This window comes from Heterocephalus glaber, unplaced genomic scaffold (genome assembly GCF_053883595.1).
Source record: "Heterocephalus glaber isolate CG9 unplaced genomic scaffold, H.glaber_assembly_v1.0 deba00001606, whole genome shotgun sequence".
NCBI lineage: Eukaryota > Metazoa > Chordata > Mammalia > Rodentia > Bathyergidae > Heterocephalus > Heterocephalus glaber.
Genome location: NW_028258377.1, coordinates 26,927,693 through 26,939,904, shown reverse-complemented (window position 1 = coordinate 26,939,904; position 12,212 = coordinate 26,927,693). Strand labels below are relative to the sequence as shown.

Below are 12,212 nucleotides of genomic sequence, written 5' to 3'. Positions count from 1 at the left end.
CTCAGACAAATCAAAATTAAACAAATCCTTTAGTTTTATAGAAATTTTATTAGGCTCTGGAAAAAAATGACAGATTAGCATGTAGAGAACTAGTACTAGTTTCTCCTCAAATGCTAAAATGAGTTTGATAAGTACTTACCTTCTTTTTCTTTGGAAATTTCATACATACGGAAGTAAATATTGCTGACATTCTTAAGCTTAAAGTTAGAGAATGTTAGGCAGAGTATCACATTTTTCTAAAATTTAAACCTTTGTAATATAAAGTCAAGAAGCTTTAATGTTTATATTTACATATATATTTTAACATTTTCTATTAACATCATTTAACACATTTGCTCAATGTAATAATGAGGTTTTTCTATTTGCCTATAAGTAAGCATGACTTAAAATTTGATTTCAAAATAGATGCATTTTTATTTCTCTGTTTCACTCACATGCAATACCATTAAATGCCTTCATGTTAACCAACTTCACATCTAATGATTACTAGAACAAGATTTCATGTAGTTTGATTTAAATCTTTAAACTTTGAGTTCTTTTGGTGTTCAATATTCTTGCTATAGCTATTAGCTTGATATCATTTTCAGCTGCACTGCTTTAAGCTCAAACTTTGAAATCTGCAAATGTGCTATCCTTCTGAGTTCAATTTTATCATTGTAGATCACGATGTCATAGCAATTTCCTGAGTATCCATTTTCTGATTCATCATCACATTGGTGACATTGTGGAAAAACAGTCTAAGATCTGTCAAGTATTACTCACTTTGATCCCTCTCCCTCCCAACCCTTGTCTCAGGCCCCTACCATTGATATACGCCCAAGATCAGCCACCATTCAAATGAACAATGCCGCCCACCTTCAAGAGAGGGATGAAGAATACGGGTATGAGTGTCTCGATGGCAAGGACTGTGCCAGTTTCTTCTGCTGCTTTGAAGACTGCCGAACAGGAGCTTGGAGACATGGAAGGATACACATCCGCATTGCCAAAATGGACTCATATGCTCGAATCTTCTTTCCCACTGCCTTCTGCTTGTTCAATCTGGTTTATTGGGTCTCCTACCTTTACCTGTGAAGAGATACGGGTTTTGTTGATGAGGGTCTTATTCACTGAATCTCATGGAAAGAAGATGTCCTTTCTACGTTTATTTAAAGAATCCTCCATGTAGTCAATAATGATCGAGTTTGTTTTTATGTCATAACACGGTAAATTGTATAATGTATTGTTTGTGCCCAACTCTCCTTTAATTAGTGTAATTTGAACTTCAGTGTGTGCTGTGTTTCAAACCTGCGAGGAAAAGTAAAATGAGGGCAAGAACATTGAAATCAAGCAAGATACTTTTCAGTTACAGCAACTGATATAGGCTATTTATATGGTAGTGGTATTCTTACTGATTCATAATGCAATTAGATGCAGAAGTCCAACACTATATCATTTGTGCACTCGGGGTCAAGTTGTGATAAAGTTGAACACAATAGAATATGTCCCACATTTGAGAAGAATCACAACTCAATTTAGATATTAAACCCTAGTTTAGAAACCTGTTATGCCTTTTTCCCAAGATAGGAAGAAAACTTCCTCCACGTCACATGTACAATGATGTAAATATTTCAGTACCATAGAATGCTTCAAGTTTAATGCATGCCTCTTTTTAAAGCCAAAATAAATGGATTGAAGTTATCTTCATAATGTACTGTCTTTTATTTTTGTCTTTGGGCTTTAAAAGAATCATGAATGTAATTACAAAGATTTGGGTTTAGAATTGGAGGGAGGAATTTTCAATGCTTTCTCCCTCATGCATGAAGATTTGGATTTTTTTTTTCTTGTATGACATATTACAAACTTTAAGTAAAATATAGGCTGAATAACTGACATTTGCCAACTCTAAATAAGCCCAGTTTCCTAAGTGGAATATTAAGTAATGACATGTGCTTGCCGCTATTTTTTCTTCCTTTTAGGATGATAGATCTTAACAGAACTTACTCTCCATCTCAAGACCTGCTTTTAGTGACTGTGAGTGCCTTGTGGGCAGAATCCCTGTCATTTCTTCTTTGGGTTCTCAGCACCCTGCACAGTGCCTGGCACATAGTGCTCAGGAAATAGAGTTTGAGTTGAGTTGCCCTCACAAGCTTCTGGTGAATCTTTCTGTGTTGGCCTTGGAAAGAGTGAGCCATCCTTTCATAGTGGCATTAGCAAGTGATATTGGATCTTATAGAAATAAGCAGAGGATCCAATGAACTTTGGCTATTTTTTCATCTTGAAAAAATTGTTTTAGGCAAAGTCTGTACTTCTTCTAAAACAGTAGCTCTGTCTTATGTTTGTGTACAGAAATGACTACTGGAACATAGAGTTTTATTTATTATTCTTCCAGGTTTGGGTATGAGTCAGTTATGACCCATCCAAAATTCTGCTTGTGAATTTATGATGGGCATAACCAAGATTCATACCTGACTGAGGTTTAGAATGTAGTATTCTATACTCTGAAAAAAATGTACTGAAGATTAATTTAAAAATTGAAAGAATAAATGAATAGCTTACATGGAGGCCACTAAGCCTGGGTTAGTGGCCTCATTAGACTATATTTTAATTAAAAGAAATGATTGCCATAGACTTGAAACATGATGAGTTCAGCCCAATTTTCATATACTCATCCTGAATCCTTATTTTTCTAAAATAGTATCCCTTGTTATGCTTTATGGCAATCATTTCTCTAAGTCAGAACTTATCATAGCTAGTATAACTTTACAGATAATCTAAAAAGAATAGAAAAGAGAGAGTGGCTTTTTTGCTATAAAACCATGTAAAAGTCATCATCAAGTCATGTGGATGAATCTTGAAATACATTTAGCTGCCAACTTTACAACCATTTAATGTATCAGTGGTGTAGTATTTAACCTCACATGTAAATAGAATGAATTATTTTCTTGTTTCAAACTGTCAAAATATTCAATGTTGACTTTTTGGGAGAGTTGTTGGCAAATTTCAATGATGAGAAATATGTTGTTATTGTCAACTTGAAATGTGTTCTGTAATGAGGACACTAAAAAAAGCTAGCTTTCCAATGTGTGCACAGTATTGGCAATATGATATATATTATATATAATTGAATCTTTAGTTATCAGCTGCTCCCTGTCTATGTATTTGAAAACCTTTTCACAAAGGAAATTGCTTAACATGTGGACTTTTACAATAAAAATTCTACATTGCAATCTATGGTGGCATCTCTGTGGTCTGTTTGAACTATTTTTCTTAAGGACTGTGACCCTCTTTACTATCTTTCCCCCAAATTACATTTCAGTGAGCTTTATTTTGAACTTAATCATCATGTTTCACAGGGAGACTCTCTTCCCTTCAAAAGAACTAAGTGATGCATTTGGGTGTAAATAAGGAAGGCAGAAATGTTACATAATATTATGAATGGTTGTGTGCACTCTATGCTGACAAGGTTACAAATATGAATTCTGGCATTAGAGTTTGGATCCCAAATTGAGCACTAACCATTTCTTTGCCACTTGTCAAATCAGGCTTTAGAAACCTCCATTTTGCCAGTTATAAATTGGGCATAATAATGTTGCTCCATCTAGTAACACTCAGCAAATGCTCAAAGATCTCTACCTCACTTCCAATGGCTCCTGTGCACTAATGCTCTGCTCCTCCCACTCGCATCAAATTAGCCCTCCTGCAAGCAACAACCAGTAGTCATAGTTGCCTTAAAGTGATGCTGTCTCATGGTTTACCATCTTCAAGGAGAATCTGCATCATGATTCTTCTTTTAAACTAGATTGGAAATACAGGTCTCTTGTTAAAAAAAGGAAAAAACTTACACAGAGATTAGTTATTTGAAAGACCTAAATAACCCCAAAGAATTGTACCCCCACAAATTTAAAAACATATGGAAATTACCCCCAGCTCCAGAGAAAGTATCATATTTTCTTGAAGTCTTTTAAAATTCTCCAAAGAATAAAACACTGTGATCCTTCACTAACAGAGCTGCCCTAATCTTCCTCTGCCTGTCATTCTCTTGGCCCCTTGTGTTTTTCTGTATCCAATGTAAAAATTTCTCACCTTACAGATATGTACAAATGCAGTTGTCACATAGGACTTGTCTGCTGGAGACTAAATGCTTTCTCTTTAGTTGAGTGCATATTCATGGTATGGCCTTCCTCCCCTTTTATGTGTAGTAGCAAGAGTGTCTATGATGAAGGTCAAACTAAATTAACCAAATGATGTGGTCTTTGGAAATTCTGTTAAAATTTGCTGTCTCTGTGCTTTGTCATTATAGATTTTTGTCAAATGTGTGAGAGAAGAGAGAATGACCTAGACCAATAGTTCTGCTACATTTTCAATATCCAGTGAACTACCAGAGATCACATAGGTGGTTAATGGGAGACTGAAGAGTGTTAGCTAAGCATTGCTGCTTCCACAATACCTCATAATGTTTCAGGTTGTGAAAATAAGATTTGAAGTGCTTAATCTTTCCGTTTATACTTTGGGACATGCCAGACTTAGGGAAGCCTCCTTTCTTTGACATCGACCTCACTTTTTTTGAATTGTCATGACAGCAATTTTAGAATATCTAGTGACAAAGAGAACTGAATGGATTTTGCATTTCTTTTATTCCGTACTATATAGGATGACTATTCAATCTAACCCATAGCACTTTTGGAATTCCCTTTCAAAAAAAGAGAGTCATCACTCATCTAAAAGATATCGGACCTGGAGTTGACCTTCGTCTCTCAGGTATACAGCAGCAGACAATGAAGGAGTTTCCCATGAGATAGGAAGTGATTATATTTCAATTATAAAATATGTCATAACTTTTTTGCATATTGGAGGTAATAAAGTTTCCAACAATTATTATTTGTATAACCAAGTGGAGAAGTAGAAGCAGTTGCTCAAGATTATTTAGGTTCAAAAGCTGAACCTATGTAACTTTTATGTGCCTCAATTTCCTCTCTGAAAAATGGAGATAATGTTGGTATATATCACATACTTTTATAATGAGAAGTAATTGTGTTAATGCCACAAAATGACTGAATGTTACTAATTTCCCTCAGCATAGATATAAAGTTTCAGAAAAGAAAGGGCACAAAAACCATGTATACTGTGCTTCAGAATAATGATTATCATTTTTGAGAACTTTCTTTTCCCCTAAAAAAAGGAAAAGCTCACTGAATCATGGATAGATAGAATGAGGATTCTCTTAAAACTTCTTATTTTGATGGGCATCAGTTTTCCATCGGAAAAGGAGAGGTTTTGACCCTTCTTCTTCTGACAGGCTTTTATTCTATCTCATCTCTGCTCTTCATTATGGTCTGATATCAGTGATTACTATTTTACATTCACACTCTATTTTACTCTATCTTTTTTTCTCATTTGTTCTCTTTCCTGCCTAGACTTCTCCAAAAAAAAAAGTACCATATTTCTACAATTTCTTTCTCTGCTAAACAAACTCAGCCATCTCTAATTAAAGATTCTACCTTGTCCATGGATTCTTCCTGGTTTTACTAAAGTATAATGTGCTATTTTTTAACTCTTCCATCATTCTATATAATTTTTGAGTGGTTCAATCCTAGGGTTTACTTAATCTAAGTACTTAACATTCATTCAATCCTCTGAGTAAACAAATTTTAAATGAACAAGGCTGTGACAAGAATATAATATAAATAATTCACAATCCATTTGCATTTTAAATCAGGTTGTTTATCTTTGCACTATCTCCCTGCTGTACGAATTTTCCTCATAATTTTTCCTGTAACTTGTATGTGTTATGGGTCTGGAATGAAGCCTTTTGTCAAATAAATTTTTATTAAGCACCTATAAGTTTAATTCAATAGAAAACTTTCAGTAGACACATATCACAGTCTTCACACAAGGCACTGTGAACACAGAAAGACAGCAATTTCAATCATTCTTTGTGCTGAAATATCAGAATATGACAAAGGAGACAAATAAGAATGCAAATAACTACAATGGAGCTGCACACAATAATTTTAGGTAGAAGAAATCATTATTCTGTGTGTAAATCCAGAAAAGAGTTTCTATGTAACAGAAAGTATTCCATCACACTGTACATTAGGCGCGATTCAAACAAATTATGAATATTAAAATTTTTTAAATTACAGTAAAAGACACATTGCCATCAATCCTCCTCAAACACTCCCCCTTGCTTCAATTTCACTTATCCCATCATTCTTGCTATTTTTCTGAAACAGTATTGGAAGTTCTCTGCCATGAGTGTCTTTGCTTGTACTGTTGTGCCTGCCTCAATTTCCTGAATTGTTTCAAAATGTTTACATTTCATGGCCATTTTGACCTTGGGGAAGAGCCAGAAATCATGTGGTGCCAGTTCTCATGAATAAGGTGGATGAGATCATACCATAATATTTTTAGGCGCCTGTGTTTCTGTTGGATGGCATTCAGCAGCATCAACAGTCATTGTATTTTTTAATCAGAGCTCCTAAAGACATTCGTAAAAATGGATTTCTGGAACTATTATAGAAAGTGTAAAGAATGATTGGATGTTTTATGTAAGAAAAATTATTAATGGAAATATATATTTCACTGTATATTCTTTAAATTTAAACATTCACCATATATTTTGATCATACCTTGAATGAGGAAAACCTGTCATTGATTTAAAACTTTCCTTCTGATTATTAATGAAAAACTTGTAGGTAGTTTGTGAAATGTGAAAAGCTATAAAGCAAAAATATGGTTCTTAATCACATAGCAAGAGTTAACCTATAAAAATATCATATTTTTTCTTCTTCCTCCATGCATATTTAATCATGTTCATGCACTATAGATACATATATTAATATAGATCTTCTTTATACACTAGATTTTTATACAACTATGCATGTGTTTATGAGTATACATAACATAAATATTTTCTGGCAACCAATTGTTATAGAGCTGTACCATAATTTATCTACCTAGTCCTTTATTTCTGAAAATTCCTATTATTTTTCATTTTCTATAATACCCACAGTAAATATCTTTGTCAGACACTGTGTATATCTTCTATGGATATATTCCATATAGTTCATCCCTAAACATGGCCTTTGCTGAATAAAAGTGTACAAACATTTAACAATTGGAGTCCTGGAAGAAAACAGATGATACACTCCAAGGGATAGTTGAAGAACAATGAATGCGTTAATTACAAATATGTAGCCCAGTTAAGATCCACCAGTAAAAGGATGGTATGGTATCAAGGGCCTATCAATAGTGAAAGTATTATTACCTGAAGGAACTTCCTATTGCCAGTATATCATGTTACCATGAACTTAGTGGCTTGGACATACACAAATGACCATATCTGAGAGTTGGAAGTTTCATTGACTAAATTCAAATTATAGGCAGTGCTCCATAATTTCTGGAGGTTTTACATGTTTTTCCCATGTTCAACATTCTTCTTGTATTCCTTGACCAGTGGCCCTCTTCCATTTTTAAAGCTAGCAAATGCATCACTCAAATACTTCCTTTATTGTACCTCTATCTCTGACCTCTTGCCTCTCCCTCATAAAGATGCTTGTAATTACATTGAACTCACCTAGATAATCTGCTCATCTCCAGAACCCTGAACATGCCTACAAAGTTTCTTTAATCATATAAAGTATCACATTCTCTATTTCAGGGATTAGAATGTGAACATCTTTAGGGGCTATTATTCTGCTTGCCATATGACCCTTGTCAAAAAAAAAAAAAAAAAAGCATAAAAGAAAAGAAGGAAAAAATGGAAATGAAGCTTTTGTAAATAAGAAGTGGAGGGGTGGAAGAAAGGGAAGGGGAATGGGAAATAACAAAAACTAAGATATATCATATACAGGTACAAAGTCCTGTGATCATAATATATACCTAAAATGTACCAATAAAGTTATTTTTTTTTTAAAAAAGAAAGCATTTGACTTTAAAAAGGACTTAGAGCACTAGGACAAAAGTCATTAGGCAGGTGCTTTGGTTTTAGATAAATACAGACTGCCAAGTATTTGCCAGTTAGAAAGGGTGGGTAGGACCAAGTACCCAGAATTCTCTCTTCTACATACATACGCCTAATTAGTCAAACTGAATGGAAACTAGAGGGCAAGGAAACCTGAATAGTGTAGGCTGAAGGGATGCGTTTCCAGGGCACACAGAGTGAAGGGTAGAGAGCGGACTGAGAAAAATATGTAGAAGTTACTCATCAAAAATCAAGAAAATTAATACTTGTCATTATTTATCTGATAACCAGTTTTCCAAAGCTAAAAGAACTAATTAGGTTTGTCAATTATATTCTTATTTCATGAAGAAAGTAGTTTTAAAAAGTATTGTATTAGAATACTAGAGAGCCATGTATTTTATGCTGGGTAGTCTGTTCAACATGAAGAAACTTCTAACTGGCTATATAATGGTTAAATGAATGCCATTATGAAACTACTTGCTGGGAGTTAATGTAGGTTAATAGATGTGGCCCTCTAGTTAGTCCCATGGCAAGGGTGCCACATCAGCCAGTACTTTGCAGGTCAACACAACCTTAAGCTGTTTTAACAAAGAGTGGCACATCTGAGCCAATATTTCTCATCTCATCATATTACAGAGCCTAAAAAGTGGCAAGGCTTCTGAGTCACTGGGAGCCCAAGGGTACAATTCTATACTGAGTTCAAGGCTAAAAATATCAAACTCATAGTCCTATTTCTGTAAACACAATGATGATAAGAACAATTAAAATTTAATTGGCACAGCTTAACCTAAAGTGACAACAGCTGAACCATTTGGCAAACAGACCATCTTGTTCTATATTTTGCATTAATATTTTCGGACAGAAGTAGATCATTGGGCAACTGCAACCTGAGTGAACTCCTACAATATACACACACCATACACACCCATGCGTTGGTAAGATGTATCATTGATGCAGGCTTTTTTACAAAGCTATAAGCTCCGTAATAGTTTGGCTACTAATTTGATCTCTAAATCTTTATATGGCCTAGCATGGTGCCTAACCCATAGTAGATATGTGAGGGATAAAGTTTTCAAAATAAAGTCCACACAAGAGGGAATATGGCAGTGGAAGGCCAGCAATGTATCACAGTCTCTCCAGGATCTAGAATCCAAGCCTGGACAAGAACAACTTATTAAAGAGAAAGGTGAGAAGAGCTCTGAGAATCAAGCAAGAGCTTACAGGAAAAGTACAAATCACAAAGAAATAGAACATACCAGAAAGAAAAGAAAGACGCTGTCTGGAACATTGATGCCTGTTCCTGGGGAGGGGCATCAATCTCCCCAAACACAACCTCCCAGAAGAAGGTTGGACAATAAAAAGACCCTCAAATATCTCTCTGAGTAGGTTAAAGAGGAGTATGAACACTAAAACAATGAGTCATAAGGACACATCACAGGGATATAGATTCTAATAAAAACGATCCACACAGTATGAAGAAAGTTTTTCTACTTTGTTTTTCAACCGGTAGCACCAAAACAATAGAAATATGAGAAAGTAAGGTAACAAGGCACCTCCCAAAATCCTTAGCCCCTCAAAGTCTGATCTTACCAACACTGAGAAAGAGGAAGTTTCAAACAAAGAACTCAAAAAACCAAATGGTCAATATGTTTAAAGAGCTCAAAGAAGAAAAAAAAGTAAGTAATTTTGTAAGATGCTTTACAAGCTTAAAGATGATTTTATTAATCAGATAAGGAATCTTACTAACAAAATGTTTATTGAAGTTAAAGACAAAGAATAAAACAATTCAGTTAAATTAGACTACAAATATGGATGACAGTTTAGTAAGAATTAGAACTTATGAAAAGAAAGCAAGTAGAAATTCACGATATGAAAAATACTTGGCTAAAAAGCATGGCTAGCAGATTTGACCAATCTGAAGACAGAGTATCTTCAGAAATGAAATTCAAGTTGAATATAGTAGATCATAAGCTCGGTGATACCGTAAAAATGATGAGACCATGCAAGCTGAATTCAACAGCTACTATATGACTAAAAAATATAATACAAATTACAGGATTAAAGAAAAATTAAAAGATGACTCAAAAAGCATAAAAAATATATTCACTGAAGTCCAAATCAAGGAAGAGAGTTCATTATTCAAATGTAAGTGGAATATAGAACTACAAAGGACCATGGTCAGTCAGAAAAGAACCTTTCCACAACACACTGTAATCAAGCTTCCAGAAATTCAATACTAAAGGGGAGAATACTAAAAGCTGTTAGAGAAAAGAAGCAAGTCACTCATAAAGGTGTACCTATTAGAATTACAGCAGATTTCTTAACACAAATCTTAAAGACTAGGAGAGCTTGATATAAAATTTTTCAAGCCCTAAGAGAAAACAATTGTTAACCCAGACTTCTATATTCTGCAAAATTAGGCTTCAAAATTGTCATAGAAGTAAAGATTTTCGAGGCCAGGGATTTAGCTCAGGCAGGCACCATTCCTGCCTCGCAAGCACAAGGTCCTGAGTTCGATCCCTGATGCAAAAAAAAAAGAAGTAAAGATTTTCCAAGACAAAGAAATTCAAAAGAAATACATGACCAATAAATCACCATTACAGAAAATACTTACGAGAATCCTAGACAAAGAGACCACCAGCACCAAGGAGCCTAAAGAAAAGTATACATTAAACTGGGAGAGTAATCACAATAAAAAAATTTTAAAAGGGACCAGCACTGGAAAAATAAACCAATAACAAGAATCAGTAAGTATTTTATAATAGTAACAACTCAATGTCTATGGTCTTAACTTTCCAGGCAAAAGACACAGATTGGCAGATGGGATGAAAAACAAAATGAAAATATATGTTGCATATAGCAGACATACCCATTCCAAAAGAAAGGTGATAGACTACAGGTGAACATGTGCAAAATATAGACCAAGCTGGTCTGTTTGCCAAATGGTTCAGCTGTTGTCACTTTAGGTTAAGCTGTGCCAATTAAGTTTTAATTGTTCTTATCATCATCGTGTTTAAAGAAATAGGACTATGAGTTTGATATTTTCAGCCTTGAACTCAGTATAGAATTATACCCTTGAGCTCCCAGGGACTCAGAAACCCTGCCACTTTTTAGGATCTGCCATAATAGATGAGAAATATTGGCTCAGAAGTGCCACTGTTTGTTAAAATACCTTAAAGTTGTGTATATTTTTCCATTCATTCACTTTTAGTCTATGAGCTTTCTTTTGGAATGGGTGCAAATACAGCCCAAAAGCAAGCAGGAGTAACTATCTTATTTTCAAACACAGCAAACTTCAAGCCAAAACGGGTCAGACGAGACAGAGGCCACTTCATAGTGGTAAAGGGAACTGTCCAACAGAAAGAGATAACAAGTACAAATACTGGCACCAAATGTTGGCACACACAGTCTTATAAAGGAAAAACTACTGGATATGAAAGGACCAATATAATTATAATAGGGGACACTAGATTGACACCTCACTCTCACAATTAGACAGATCAAGCAGACAAAAAGTTAATAATTAATATTATCAAATATCCCTGTTACCCCAAATGATATATAGATTTAATTCAATCCCAATCAAAATATCAACAGTATTATTCACAGAACTAGAGATAATCCCCAATTTATATGTAACCAAAAGAGTCCCAGGATAGCAAAAGAAGTACTAGACAACATTAGCAAAGTAATTGGCATCACAAACCCAGATTTCAAGTTAAATTACAAAGCTAGTGATAAAAACAGCATGGTGCTGGCACAGAAATAGACATTCATACAAATGAAATAGATTAGAAGATTCAGAAACAGCCACAGGAACAATCAGGCATCCGATTTTTTTTATAAAGGGGGTCAAAAACATAAACTGGAAGAAAGATAGCCTTGTTAACTAACAGTGCTGGAAAAACTAGGTATCCATGTACAGAAGATTGAATCTAGATGAATATCTCTCACTCCATATTAAAATCCAATCAAAATGGATCAAACACCAACATAATAAAATAGAAACAATCTGCTGGAAGATAAAATAGGTAAAACTCTTGGAGACAACGGCGTAGTCAAAGACCTTCTGAACAGAACCCAAATTGCACAAGATGTAATGCCAAGAAACAAATGGGATCATATCAAATTACAAAGCTTCTGTACAGAAAAAAAACCAACAGAGTAAAACAGAAAAAAAAAGATTGCAGGATAATTCTTTGCAGAGGACTAATATTTAGAATATATAAAGAACTCAAAAATTTTACACCTCCCCTAATAAAAATCCCAA

The 12,212-nt window shown here is 34.5% G+C and overlaps 1 protein-coding gene across 2 annotated transcripts in view; it reads left to right on the top strand.

Annotated features, from left to right (window-relative positions):
- Window positions 1-3,210, top strand: part of Gabrg2 (gamma-aminobutyric acid type A receptor subunit gamma2) — an 88,500-nt gene extending 85,290 nt beyond the window's left edge. For both annotated transcript variants that reach the window (XM_013078549.3, XM_004836428.4), the window contains one exon: window positions 796-3,210. In XM_013078549.3, coding sequence (XP_012934003.1) covers window positions 796-1,071 — 276 coding nt within the window. In that variant the 3' untranslated portion in view covers window positions 1,072-3,210. The remainder of the gene's footprint in view (window positions 1-795) is intronic.
- Window positions 3,211-12,212: the final 9,002 nt, after the last annotated feature.